General features: G+C 44.3%; 1 protein-coding gene across 1 annotated transcript in view; it reads left to right on the top strand.

The window, feature by feature from the left end:
• Positions 1-13,705, top strand: part of TXLNB (taxilin beta) — a 63,947-nt gene extending 50,242 nt beyond the window's left edge. The window contains exons 8-10 of the mRNA XM_007058084.4: positions 1,340-1,432; positions 9,034-9,129; positions 10,312-13,705. Of these exons, the coding sequence (XP_007058146.2) occupies positions 1,340-1,432; positions 9,034-9,129; positions 10,312-10,857 (735 nt within the window). The 3' untranslated portion in view covers positions 10,858-13,705. The remainder of the gene's footprint in view (positions 1-1,339; positions 1,433-9,033; positions 9,130-10,311) is intronic.
• The last annotated feature ends 1,068 nt before the right edge of the window (positions 13,706-14,773 follow it).

The raw sequence follows: 14,773 nt of genomic DNA, 5'->3' as shown, positions 1-14,773 counted from the left end.
ACCCTGTGCATCCTTGCTGAAAATCCTTCATCCGATGAAGTGAGCTGTAGCTCACGAAAGCTTATGCTCAAATAAATTGGTTAGTCTCTAAGGTGCCACAAGTCCTCCTTTTCTTCCTAGTCTCCAGCTACTCTTCTGTGGGAGTTGGGGTTTTTTTAGGAACTGGTGAAGGGTAATGAAGTGAACTCTAGCCCGACCAAAGCCCGACTGGCACACTGTAATAGCACTTTTCTCCTGCTTTGTTGCACCGCCTCATGTGTGAACAGCAAAGTGAAATTGACAAGAGACCCTTGCTACTCTGCTTTTGCTGGCCCTACCTGCTGCTCCACTCCAGGTACAAGCCAGAAAATAAAGCTGACTAGATTCCTTCTCAATTCACTCTGCTGCTTCCCTGTGAAGTGGCTCAGCAGGTGGGGTCAGGGAGTTGAGTAGTGAGAGGAGGCCAGCTAGAGGATGCAGGAAAGGGGAAAGCAACCAGAGAACATAAAGGTGTAGGGAGGAGAGAGGAAATAAATAAAAAGAGCACAAAGTGAGAAGGAAAAGAAACAAGACTCGGAATAAAGGAAAAAGGAAAGGAGAGAAAGGGAAAAGATTTAAAAATAGGAAAAGTGAAGTGAGAGAAAAAGAAGCAAGAAGAATTGGGAGAGAGGATAGAAGGTGAGATAAATGGAGGAGAGTGAAGGAGGAGACACAAACACACGGATAAAAATAGGGAAGACTGATAAAGGAAGGGAAGGTCAAGATAGAAATGGGCAGGAAATGTGTCACTTTGGGACAAGCCACTGCCAGCTGAAGCTCCCACTAAGACGGGTCTATTATGCCTTTGTTACAAATGCTTCTTAAACTGCCCAGGCCACACTTGGCATTTTGGAAGGCATTGCAGTTAGGACTCTGAGCCCTTGGGTTGTTTACGAGGCTTTACTGCTCTCTGCCTATGGGACCTTAGGAAAGCCACAGAGGTCAAAATTTTTCAAGTCTCTACTTATTTGACATTCTTCCAATTTTTGGGTACCCACATGCCACCTTGAGCCTGATATTCAGAATGCTGAGCACCCACAGCTCCCACGTACTTTTGAAAATATTGGCCTCAATCTTTCTGCTCTTCTTCATTTTATTCCTCTCTAATATAAGGATAATATAGTTCCCAGCCTCATCAGGGTGTACTGAGGCTAAGTTCACTAAGGTGATGCTTTGAAAGCTGCTCTGCACGCACAAAAGGATTATTATTGAATCATATTTATTCCCTTTTCATTTAATTAGCATTAAAACAAGTTGTATGTTCATTCAGTTTGCCCGCATGGAGCTTCTGAAACTGATCTGTTTGTTCCTGTGTACGTAGCTCACCCTCTATTCTGAAAGGTTTGAAGAATTTCAGAAAACACTGACAAAAAGCAATGAGGTGTTCGCCAGTTTCAAACAGGAGATGGAAAAAGTGAGTAGGGTGTATCATTTCTAAAAATCTGACACTTTCCATTTTGATACACATGGTTCTCCTTTGTGATCATTTATCTTTGATTTGGAAAATTTCTGTACGCTTGGGTGAAACAAACTAGTCCAAGTTTGAGTGGGATGTGAGATAGGGCTCAGGAAGACCAAACATATTGCAATATTGTTTTGATACTTTGTGTACGTTTCTGATTTCTGTCAACTGATATAACGGCTAATAGAAAAAGAGACCCACAATCTCCTCTTCACAGAAACTTATGGGACCAGCTCTTCAGCTGATGTAATAGACCTACACTAGTTTATACAAGTTTGGAATCTGGCCCCTTGTGTCTTAGCACTGGAAGTTAAAGCTTCCACTCTCTTCTCCAGCAAAGAAATAACAAATATGTGAAAGAAAAAGGAAGTATAATCAATGAACTGCTTGCAATCTAACCTGATGGCTCATATGGCCATTTAATACCATTTATGAATTGGCATAAAACTTTTAGTGTTGGCATAAATATTTAAGGCACAATTCACTGTTGCCCTGCATTTCATGCAGCCATTTACCCCACTGCCAAAGGAGTTTAAAATGCTACCTAGTCAGAGTTGTCCCCCCACTTTGCACTGGTGGTTTAAATGACTGCACAAAGTGCAACACAAGAGAGAATCTAGCCCATAATTTTCATGTTCCAGGGGCTCAAAATTCTGAGGTCCTGATTGAAAAGAGCTCTAATTGTCTTCAGTGGGAGTGAGGTCTGAGTAAAGACTGAAGGGAAGATTGTGGTATTTAGCTATTGGCCTGTACTGAGGACACTGCAGAGGTGATCATCCCAGAAGGTGTTCCACTAGGAGTTGTGCCTCAGGCGACACATACTGCACCTGCTCCCCTTAGCATAGCCAGCCAACTCCGCAGTCTGGGCAAAGAGCAAGGGCATGGCTCCACTTCTTCCCTGTGCCCCTTTTGTGATGGTTTGCACTCCAGGGGGAGGCAGGAGCGTGCTCAGGATTTTGTGTCTGGACCCAGTGCAGGAGTGCACAAAGGGAAAGAATCCCCATTCCTTCTCCTCTCCTGTTCAGGGGAAGGCACAGTCTAGTCCTGAGCAGGACCTCAAGTAGGGAAATCTTAGGCCTGGTCTACAGTATGCGGTTATTTCAGAATAAGCTGAGTTAATTTGAAATAAAACTGATTCTGTCCACATGACCAAACCGGTTTTTTCGATTTAAAGGGCTCTTTAATCCAATTTCTGTACTCCACCTCGGCAAGTGGAGTAGCGCTAAAATTGAGATCACAGTTTCGGGTTACTGTGGATGCAATTTGATGTTATTGACCTCTGGGAGCTATCCCAGAATGCTCCCTTGTGACCACTCTGGACAACACTCTCAACTCCGATGCACTAGCCAGGTAAGCAGTAAAAGCCCCGGGAACTTTTGAATTTCATTTCCTGTTTGGTCACAATCAGCACAGTCCACCATCATAGGCGACCATGCAGAGTCCACCATCACAAGAGACCACGCAGTCCCGGATTCGCAGATGAGCTCCAGCATGGTCCAAACGGGAGGTACTGGATCTCACCGCATGTTGGGGAGATGAATCTGTTATGGCAGAACTAGGTTCCAAAAAAAGAAATGCAAATACGTACGCTAAAGTCTCCAGGGCCATGACGGAAAGATGCTACTCCAAGGACACAGAGCAGAGTCGTACAAAAATCAAGGAGCTCAGCCAAACGTACCAAAAAGCCAGGGAGGTGAACGGGCGCTCTGAGTCACAGCCCCATACATGCCACTTCTACCGTGAGCTGCATGCAATTATGGGGGGTGACGCCACCACTACCCCACCACTGTTCATGAACACCTGCAAGGAAGGGGGGAGTTGCATGGAGCGAGGAGGAGGAATTATTGGAAGACGAAGAAGAGGAGGAGGAGGAGGACAGTGCACAGGCGGCAAGTGGGGAATCCATTTTCCCCCCTATCCAGGAACTATTCTTAACTCTGGACCCAATAGCCTCCCCCCACTCCCAATGCGAGCTCTTGGACCATGACCCTGGAGAAGGCACTTCTGGTGAGTGAGAGCCTGATCGGAGCCACGCGGTGGGGGGTGGCGGGAAACCCAGCCACGCTGGGCTGTTCGCCTTTAGTTTAAAGGGCTCATCCCTGCTCAGAGCCTCATCGGAGCCACATGGTGGGGGTGGGGGTGGGCAGGGGTGGTGTGTGAAGCGATCATCCCAGAGAGCCCGCAGGCCCTCCTTTTCTATGGCAAACCCACCAGGCATTGCTTGCTATGGGAAAGGGGGCCTGGCAGTTTGAAAGCATTGAAATGAATGCGGAAGAAGCAGAACCCCGCGTGCCCCTAGGGCTTACCATGGCTGCCAGCAAGCTGAATTCTGTTGCCCAGCCGTGTGTAATGGCTTACTCACACCAAAGTGGCAGGCACTTCAGTAGAAGAGGCAAAATGTGACCTTGTACAGAAAGAACATGTGCTGTGTACTATGAATTGCCTGTTTCACTGAGAAAGTGTCCCCTTTGTTCTCTAAAATGTATCTTTTAAAATAGTACCCTCCCTTTTTCTCCTCCTGCAGGTGCAAATGTTTCAACGCCCCTATCTACTCCATCCCAGAGGCTGGTCCAGATTAGAAGGCGGAAAAAACGAACTCGGGACGACATGTTCGCTGAGCTCATGCAATCCTCCAGCAATGATAGGGTCCAGCTGAATGTGTGGAGGCAAACAACTGTGGAGTCCCGTAAAGCGTTAAATGAACACGAAGAGAGGAGGGACACATGAGATGAGAGCAGGCAGGATGCTATGGTCAAGCTCATGGGGGAGCAAACTGACATGGTCTGCTGTATGGTGGATCTAATGTGGGAAAGGCAGCAAGACCACAGACCGCCACTGCAGCCCCTGTATAACCGCCCTCCCTCCTCCCCAAGTTCCATAGCCTCCTCACCCAGACGCCCAAGAACACGGCAGGGGAGGCTACGGGGACCCACACACTCAACCCCAGAGGATTGCACAAGCAGCAGAAAGCTGGTATATCTGAAATTTTGATTTGGTTTCTGGACTTGTCCTTCCCTCCTCCTCCACCCCCTCCACCCCCCACCCCCCCGGTCTACCTTCTGATTTCTCTCAATGTGTTGTGCAACAAATAATAAAGAATGGTTTTTAAACAATTGTGACTTTATTTCCTTTCATATATATATAGGGGGTGGGTAACTTCAAGAGAAACAAACACAACTGTCACACCGTACCCTGGCCAGTCATGAAACTGGCTTTCAAAGCTTCTCTGATGCGCAGCGCACCCTGCTGCATTCTTTTAATAGCCCTGTTGTCTGGCTGTGCGAAATTGGCCACCAGGCAAGTTGCCTCAACCTCCCACCCCGCCATAAACGTCTCCCCCTTAGTCTCACAGATATTGTGGAGCACACAAGAAGCAGCAATTACAATTGGAATATTGGTTGTGCTGAGATCTAACTGAGTCACTAAACTGCGCCAGCGAGCTTTCAAACGTCCAAAAGCACATTCTACCACCATTCTGCACTTGCTCAGCCTATAGTTGAACTGCTCCTTACTACTGTCCAGGGTGCCTGTGTACGGCTTCATGAGCCATGGCATTAAGGGGTAGGCTGAGTCCCCGAGGAAAACTATAGGCATTTCAACATCCCCAACAGTAATTTTCTGGTCTGGGAAGTAAGTCCCTTCCTGCAGCTGTTCAAACAGACCAGAGTTCCTGAAGATGCGAGCGTCATGCACCTTTCCTGGCCATCCCACGTTGATGTCAGTGAAACGTCCCTTGTGATCCACCAGTGCTTGCAGCACCATGGAAAAGTACCCCTGGCGGTTTACATACTGGCCGCCCCAGTGATTCGGGACCAAGATAGGGATATGCGTTCCGTCTATTGTCCCGCCACAGTTAGGGAACCTGAGCGCATTAAAGCCATCCACAATGGTCTGCACATTTCCCAAAGTCACTACCCTTGATAGCAGCTGGTTAATGATTGTGTTTGTACTTGCAGCACAGCAGCCCCCACAGTAGATTTGCTCACTCCAAATTGATTCCCGACTGACTGGTAGCTGTCAGGCATTGCAAGCTTCCAGAGGGCTATATCCACTTGCTTCTCAACTGTGAGGTCTGCTTTCATTTTGGTGTCTTTGTGCTTCAGGGCAGGGGACAGCAAGTCACAAAGTTCCATGAAAGTGGCCCTACGCATATGAAAGTTTCGCAGCCACTGGGAATCATCCCATACCTGCAACACTATGCGGTCCCACCAATCTGTGATTGTTTGCAGGGGCCAGAATTGGTGTTCCACGGCATGAACCTGGCCCAACACCACCATGATCTCCCAATCGCCACATGCCTTGCTTCTAGGAAGGTCTGTGTCCATCTCCTCATCACTATCGTAATCATGCTGTCGTCTTCCTTGCCCGGTTTTGCAGGTACTACACATACTGCTGGATAATGCGCGAGGTATTTACAATGGTCAAAACTGCAGCGGAGATCTGAGCGGGCTCCATGCTTGCCACGCTATGGCGCCTGCATGGGTAATCCTGGAAAAAGGGCACGAAACGTAGGAGAGCAGAGTGGCAGCAGAAGAGGTGCTGTTCAGTTCACGATCGCCAAAAAAAAGTGGGAAATGGTTGTCTTCTGTAGCTTTCACAGAGGCGGGAGCCCAGGACAGACAACATGGAGAAGCTTGGTAGCACGACAAGAGCGGGAGAGCAGAGTTGGTGGCGGAAGCTGTGCTGCTCAGTTCATGATGGCCGAGCAGAGTTGGCAGTGGAAGCGGTCGATGAGGAAGAGAAAGAGTAGATACTTATAGAGATTACATAGAAAGATGAGAGGAAATGTGAGGTGGTTTCATAGTACCAGGAAAGAAGCAGTGCACCATACTGCACAGTCTGCTGAAAGCACTATGGCATCTGCACACCAAAAAGGCGAGAAACAATTGTCTGCTGTAGCTTTCATGGCGGGAGAAGCGACTGACGACACACACCCAGAAACACTCGCGAGAATGTTTTTTCCCCATCATGCACTGGGAGCTTAACCCAGAATTCCAATGGGCAGCGGGGACTGCGGGAACTGTGGGATAGCTAACCACAGTACCGCTCCGACATTCGATGCTAGCCTTGGTACTGTGGACGCACTCCGCCGAATTTACGCACCATAGTGGGGACACACAAGACCGAATGTATAAAATCGCTTCCGAAAATTCGAATAGAATAATTTTGAAATAATTTCGTACTGTAGACCTACCCTTAGACTGATAAGGAGGGAGAAAGAATCCCTGCCAAATGCCAGAAAATTCAGTCTGAATTTAGTAATGCAACCAAGAGGGGCTTTGCTTCTGTAAGTATTTGTCATCCCAAGAGGTGACAAGTGACTTCAGGGAGAGCTTGCAGCACTCAGTACTTCATAGAATCATAGGACTGGAAGGGACCTCGAGAGGTCATCTAGTCCAGTCCCCTGCACTCAAAGCAGGACTAGGTATTACCTAGACCATCCCTGACAGGTGTTTGTCCAACCTGCTCTTAAAAATCCCCAATTATGGAGATTCCACAACCTCTCTAGGCAATTTATTCCAGTGCTTAATCACCCTGACAGGAAGTTTTTCCTAATGTCCAACCTAAACCTCCCTTGCTGCAATTTAAGCCCATTGCTTCTTGTCCTATCCTCAGAGGCTAAGAAGAACAATTTTTCTCCCTCCTTCTTGTAACAACCTTTTATGTACTGGGAAATGGTTATCATGTCCCCTCTCAGTCTTCTCTTCTCCAGACTAAACAAATCCAATTTTTTCAATCTTCCCTCATAGGTCATGTTTTCTAGACCTTTAATCATTTTTTGTTGCTGTTCTCTGGACTTTCTCCAATTTGTCCACATCTTTTCTGAAATCTGCCACTTCTCCCCTATCCACAAGACTTGTTACCCTGTCAAAGAAAGCTATCAGGTTGGTTTGACATGATTTGTTCTTGACAAATCCATGCTGACTGTTATTTATCACCTTATTATCTTCTAGGTGTTTGCAAATTGATTGCTTAATTATTTGCACCATTATCTTTCCGGGTACAGAAGTTAAGATGACTGGTCTGTAATTCCCCGGCTTGTCCTTATTTCCCTTTTTATAGATGGGCACTATATTTGCCCTTTTCCAGCTTTTCTGAATGTCTCCCATCTTCCATAACTTTTCAAAGATAATTCCTAATGGCTCAGATATCTCCTTAGTCAGCTCCTTGTAGCAGTCTAGGATGCATTTCATCAGGCCCTGGTGATTTGAAGACATCTAACTTGTCTGAGTAATTTTTGACTTGTTCTTTCCCTATTTTAGACTCTGATCCTACCTCATTTTCACTGGCATTCACTATGTTAGACGTCCAGTTGCCACCAACCTTCTTGGTGAAAACAGAAACAAAGAAGTCATTAAGCACCTCTGCCATTTCCCCATTTTCTGTTATTGTCTTTCCCCCTTCGTTGAGTAACAGGTCTACTCTGTCCTTGGTCTTCCTCTTGCTTTTAATGTATTTGTAGAATGTTTTCTTGTTTCTTTTTATGTCCCTAGCTAGTTTGCTCTCATTTTGTGCCTTGGCTTTTCTAATTTTGTCCCTACATACTTGTGTTATTTGTTTATATTCATCTTTTGTAATTTTGCCCAGTTTCCACTTTTTGTAGGACTCTTCTTGGAGTTTTAGATCATTGAAAATCTCCTGGTTAAGCCAGGATGGTCTCTTGCCATACTTCTATCTTTCCTATGCAGTAGGATAGTTTGCTCTTGTGCCCTTAATAACATCTCTTTGAAAAACTGCCAACTGTCTTCAATTGTTTTTCCCCTTAGACTTGCTTCCCATAGGATTTTACCTACCAACTCCTTGAGTTTGCTAAAGTCTGACTTCTTGAAATCCATTGTCTTTATTGTGCTGTTCTCCTTCCTACCATTCCTTAGAATCATGAACTCCACCATTTCATGATCACTTTCACCCAAGTTGCCTTCCACTTTCAAATTCTCAACCAGTTCCTCCCTATTTGTCAGAATCAAATCCAGAACAGCCCCCGCCCCCCCCCCAGCTTTCTCAGAGGATTGGGCCCTAAGGAAATCAGAAGTCTCCCTATCAAGTGTTTGTATTTGTTCACATTAAAACACTAGTAAGACTGTAATCTTTGCAGCAGAAAGTGAGAGAGAATTGAGTGATCAGTTTAGAAATTGGCCATTACTATTGGAGTAACCATTTTGTGTAGGCTGTGGCACCAGGATATCTCTTTTCTTCATGTAGATTTCCTTTGAGAAATATTAACTTTCCTTCATCACAGCCTTAACTATTTTTAACATGTATAATCATTTTTAACCATGTAATACATTTTTCCTATTTTGAAGCACGTGGGTTTGAATGGTAGAGGGTATTCACTTGTGTCAAAGTTTAACGCTTGGGGAGTTGAAATTAAACCAGTCTCTCGCTATATGTTAGTCCTCAGCCATCATTCTTTGACAATGCTGTATTAACTTTTATTGTAGTTACTGGTAACAGAGCTATAAATAGAGGTTTAAAAAAAGATAACTAAAATGCTGTTCTAACTTCAAATAACATTTGGGATTCCTGCTGTGATTCTCTTCCTGCGTCTGTAGATGACAAAGAAGATGAAGAAGCTGGAAAAGGATACAGCTACATGGAAAGCCAGGTTTGAGAACTGTAATAAAGCTCTATTGGACATGATTGAAGAGGTGAGAAACCTACTTCACAATTTTTTTCATATTTTCAAGTTAATTAGGGGCTGATCCAAAGCCCACTAAAATCAATGGGAAAACTCCCATTGATATTGATGGTCTCTGGATCAGGGCCCTTTTTCTTAGTATATGTTGATGAGGTCAGATCTTGGAAAAAACATCGTATCTGTGGAGGCCAAGATATTACTGGGCCTGGCTCTGTGCATACACTAACAGCTTGTCCACACGGGAAGTTAAGCCTAATTGACTAAAAGGGTGAATTTAAAGTGCATTAAACCCCCATATGGATGTTCTCATTCAGAAGTGAAGTGGCTTTAGTTCATTTTAGATTAAGGCCACTTGACTTCTGAAAGTCAAACACAGGGGTTTTAATATGCTTTAAATAATGCACTTTAAAGTCAGACCTTTGGTTAATTCAGCTTATTTTCCAGTATAGAAGTCACTGGGGACCACAATAGATTTAAATGTTCCCTATATAGAGAAATTGCATAGAAAATTAGTAGGGATGTGGAAACTGATTCAGATAAAATAAGAAGTTACCTAAAGTTTCATCCCAAACTTAATTGTAACCTGGACTAAGTTTCTGAGGTTTGAAAAAAGAATGAATATCGTCCCCGCTGCAACCTCCAGTATTGTCATTTTTGTGGACTTCTACGTCCAGCTAGAATCAGAAAATGTAGATGTCCACAAAATGCTGCAAGAAAGGCTGTTCTCACAGAATTTGCAGCCAACCAAAAACAAGATGGATTGAAAATACGAGGCAGCCTGTTCTCAGGAAAATTCCAACACAGTGTTCCAGGAAGTCCAGATAAGCAATACAGGTTTTGGGTGCTTATCTGTACTGACATTCTGAATGTTTTATGGTCCTTCTATCACTAGAGATTATTCATGGCTATGCCTATGCCTCATATCTCTCGGTGAAATTCAGCTGAGTGCAGAGGAACTGCAGAATGCCTTATTTACCACTTAAGTGACACACTTCAGTTAACTGGGATGAATTAGTACTTAATTAGGAAGATTGTAATTGCATCTGATTACTTTGGGGACTCCAGCTACCTTGCAGTGAAGAAAGGTTGCATGTAACAAATTATATCTTTATAACTGCAACATACGTGTGTGAACTTCATGAATATGAACTCCATTTTTCTACACCTTTGCCTGATTTTGATTCCATCACAGAAAGCAATGAGGGCTAAGGAGTACGAGTGCTTCGTGCTGAAAATCCAGAGGCTAGAGAACCTTTGCAGAGCGCTGCAGGAAGAGAGGAATGAACTGTACAAAAAAATAAAAGAAGCAAAATTCACTAACGAGGAAGAGGAGGGTGAGGAGGATAGAAATGATGACATCTTGGGAAAAGAGGCTGATGCAAGTCCTTCCGTTACTGAACAGGATAGTGCAGAGCTGTCCATGATTGATGAGAACATCCTGAAGAATCTAGCTGCAGCATTCATGGTGACCCATCACGTGCAGGATCCCCTCACAGTCTCCAGTGAGACCAGTAATCCAGAGCCGGCTAACCCTCAAGCATGCAGTCCTCTTTGTCTCACAGAGCCAGGGCCTCCTTCCCATCCCACCCCTCAGCCAGAGGCAGGGAATCCCTCTGGGCAGCTGAGTCTTGCTCTGAAGTCCACTGAATGTGTGCCAAAGGCTGAAAAATTTGAAGGCACGCCAGCAGAGCAGCCCACGCAGCAAACAGGAGATGCTGACATGGAAGGAGTAGATTAAAAGTAATGCTGTTTTCTGGCTTGTCTTTCTGTCAGTCACAGCTCCATTTTCTCCCAAAACTGATTTTCTGAAACAAAAAAAAAAAAAGGGGGGTTGAAAACATGCTCAAATGTGTTTTATAAGGGTGTGTAATGCATCTTACCTCTTCGCCACCACCCCACACTAATAATGGGTTTGCTATTTTGGCTGTCCCTGACATACGCAAAGCATAATATTTTCTTAATGTCAGCAAAATATAACAATTACAAGATCTTCTTTCCAGGCATAATGAGTCATCTCACTCGACAAAATCCAGGCAAAGTGTTGAGGTTTCATGTTTTAAGAATTGCTGCAATACGGATACACATTTTTTAAAGCTATATAATTAAATATATCAATTTGGCTTGATGGTGCACAAAACATGCCCTGTTTAGAAGCCAGGTGAGCTTAATAAATGAGGTGATGAGGATTTGTGATCACAGCAGAAGCACTGATAGGGTAAACTGAAGCCATTAAGAAATACAATAATGGCACATTTTTGCAAAAGTTACCTGCACAAATCACTAACTTGTTATTGGAAATTTTGTATCTAAACACCCACACACAACTCCAAACATCTACCCCTAACTGCCATCTCTGTTCAGTGCTGTGATTGTGTCATTACTTTCAACAGAACCATCGTGAAAGGGGAAATTTCTTCGCAAGATGCCTCCTAATATTGCTGTTTTAATCTTTAGGGGCAGATCCTGGCTTTTAAGCAACAGCCCTGCCTCAGCAGGAGCACCAGAGATTGTGTCTCAGGCAGGTATACTCTCTCCCCATATTTCTCTTTGTGCACAGGTGGTGTACAGTCTGCTCTGTCCAGAGATTGCTCCCAGAAGCATAAACCCGGGTGTTTAAGCTCGTGCAGTCAGGAACGGGAGCTGAGCTATGCTGCTTCCTCTTCACTCCCTTTTTGGTATCCTGCTCCTCAGAGTGGAACAAAAGCAAACAATCCCTGTGCTCCCCTGAGTGCCAGGAATGTAGAACATAGGAGAGGAAGGATTGCTTGTGCTCCCCTACCCATCTGCAAGCCCACTCAAGGGCCCCTCACACTCTGGTCCTCACTATTTTAGCCAGCTTCTGTATGTCATCAACTTGTTTTTAGAGTCATGAGCAAAAGGGGGAGCTTGTAGGGCATTCAGCAGGGAATGTCAGGAGTTTTGTTTGATGGAGAGTCCTAATCTGCCCTGCCTGCCCTTTGCTAGAATCCCTCTCTCATCCCCAGCATGCATCCTCTGCACTTAATCCAGTGGGCAGGGAGCCGTAGTGGGCCAGTCTGTATTCTGCTATGGTTTCATGACTCTCTGGGGATATTAGTTGGCAGTTCCTCCATGGAGCAATGAGCACAGGCATGTATTTGGCACAGTTCATGGAATCCCATGACACCTGTCCTATCTGTGGCAAGAAGGAGACCTTGCGTCACATCTATGTAGAGTATGTCAGGCTGCAGCCATTCTTCCGGCTCCTTCAGAATCTTTTACTGAGGTTTTGGCTGCACTTTTCCCCTCACCTGTTTATCTTTGCACACCTTATCCATGGTCCCAGGATGTCGCGAGATCTCCCCATCAACCTGCTCCTGGCACTGGCCAAAATGGCCACCATCAAACCAGGAGGAGAAAGCTTGGTGGGGCAGGAGAAGCACTCGGCAACTTTGGGGCCTATTTTTGGTCCCTTATCAAATCATACCACTGGTATGATTCCTGTGGGTGGTATCCACTGACTCCTTAGACATCTTTAAGGAGTGGTGGACACTGTCAGGGTTCTCTGCTTTGTATCCCCTTCTGAATCCCTGATTTTTAACCTTTGACCTTCACTCCCATTGCTGTTTTCTAATTCGTTCTCCCACGTAATCATTTGAGGCCTGGGCTTAGTGGTTCCTCCCCCACCAGGGGGCAGGCCTTTAACTATGGTTGGGACTAGGCCTGCCATTTTTAAGAACATAAGAACGGCCATACTGGGTCAGACCAAAGGTCCATCTAGCCCGGTATCCTGTCTTCAGACAGTGGCCTATGCCAGGTGCCACACAGGGAATGAACAGAACAGGTAATCATCAAGTGATCTATCCCCTGTCGCCCATTCCCCGCTTCTGGCTACCACAATAGGCACACTTAATCCAGAGCCCACCAATCCCAGTACCCACAATAGGAATACTTAGTCCAGGCCTTCATGCTACCAGTTCCTGGTCTGACTATCTCAACACTGTGAAAAAGCCACTAATATGAGAACAGAAGTCCAGAAGTTAGAAAGAGAAATGTTACACACAAACAACCCAGCCATACATACGAACACTGAGAAACCCTCAAATGCTCTAGAAAATCATACATGCAGATTTAAATTGAAATATTGGTGACCTAGGCGGAAAGATGTCATTTGTCAGATACTGTGATCACAAAATTCTTGTTCCATTTCACCCAAAAATGAGTCTCCATTTTTAATCCTCATTCATTCCCAAAGAGATCATTCAGCCCGGTTAAGACAATATAATTTTTTTCATTATTTTCACTGTTTGGTACAATCTTTTGGAAAGTTATCTGTTGCAGTATTCACAGTATGATTTGTGACAGTTGTTTGTTCTGGGGTTGGCCTTATCCATTATGGCTAAAATTTTTAAAATTTAGATGCCTCAAGTTAGGCACTTCCTTTTATATTTAAGCACCTAAATTTTGGTAATCTCCTCTGAAAATCAGGCCGCTTAGGTGCCTAGCATTGAAACTTTTAGCCTATACATTAATTGTTTCAATTGTTGAAAATCTATAATCATGTGGTTTACTTTCTTTAGGTTCCAGTGATTTTGTGTCTATAGAAGCTGAGTATAAATTTGAAGCATATAGTTTTGCTTGTTGTTAGGGTGTTTTTAAATTAAATTAGCATGATTCATATATACATTAAATCTCTTTCTGCTCTGGTGATTTGTGAATTTTTTGGTTTGGGTTTGTTTGAGGTTTTGTTTTGTTTTGGGGTTTGGGGCTTTGATTTGGTTTGGTTTGGGGGGTTTTTGTTTGTTCATTTGTTTTTGTTTTTTGTCATTTTAATACCTGTCTTTGTTTTATAATGTCTTCACCACCATTGTATCTAAGTTCCTTACAAACTTAAATATCCAGTTACATCCCCCAAAACTACATTAAAAGAACATTCAGTTTACAAAGTCATGCACTCTGAAGGAAGGAAACGCCGGAATTAACATTGCTCATGTAACCAACAGACAACAGCCGCAACCCCCAACACCACCCTGATTCATTCTCAGCACACCACCCATCCTGTGCACTGAATAAGGTAGAGGTCCTGTGGAAAATTAGTATGTCATCATGGCACTTTTGCTCATGCCTCTCTTCCCATCCCCGCTCTTGCTCCTAACTCCCTTCCCCAAGTCTCCCAATTCCCTCCTCTCCCTCAGGCTCCTGCACCTGTCTTCCAACCCTGCATCTCTTCACCTACCACCCCACAGCACATAGGCCAGACAGTGAGGCCCATTATTGTGCTTAGAAAATGAGTTTCATTCCGGCACTAGGGGCACCATTTACTCTCTGCAGATTTATACAGCCAATAACCTGAGAGGCCTTGTATTAAAAGTTCTCTGCAAGAAACCCTACATTTTTCTGTCATGGCACAAAGTTACCAATTTTGATACCATACCAAAAATAGTTCTTGTCCATAATTTCATTACTATTTGCCCTGTAAAGGCCCAAATTGACTGCAAATGATTGAAATGTATATGGAAGTATATTACAGGCAAGGCAGAATGGACTGACGAACTTAGAAGTCATACACAAGAAAAAATATTGCAAATAGCCAATTTGGGTGAAAAAATCTTTTATTTTTAGTAGTTGTGGATAATAAAATGTGCTAAAGAATTACAAATTCTTGCCCTACTGGGGTGTTTATGCATTAATATTTT

This window comes from Chelonia mydas, chromosome 3, assembly GCF_015237465.2.
Source record: "Chelonia mydas isolate rCheMyd1 chromosome 3, rCheMyd1.pri.v2, whole genome shotgun sequence".
NCBI classification, from domain to species: Eukaryota; Metazoa; Chordata; order Testudines; family Cheloniidae; genus Chelonia; species Chelonia mydas.
Note: the sequence above shows the minus strand (reverse complement) of the source record. Positions and strands in the feature narration are given on the sequence as shown.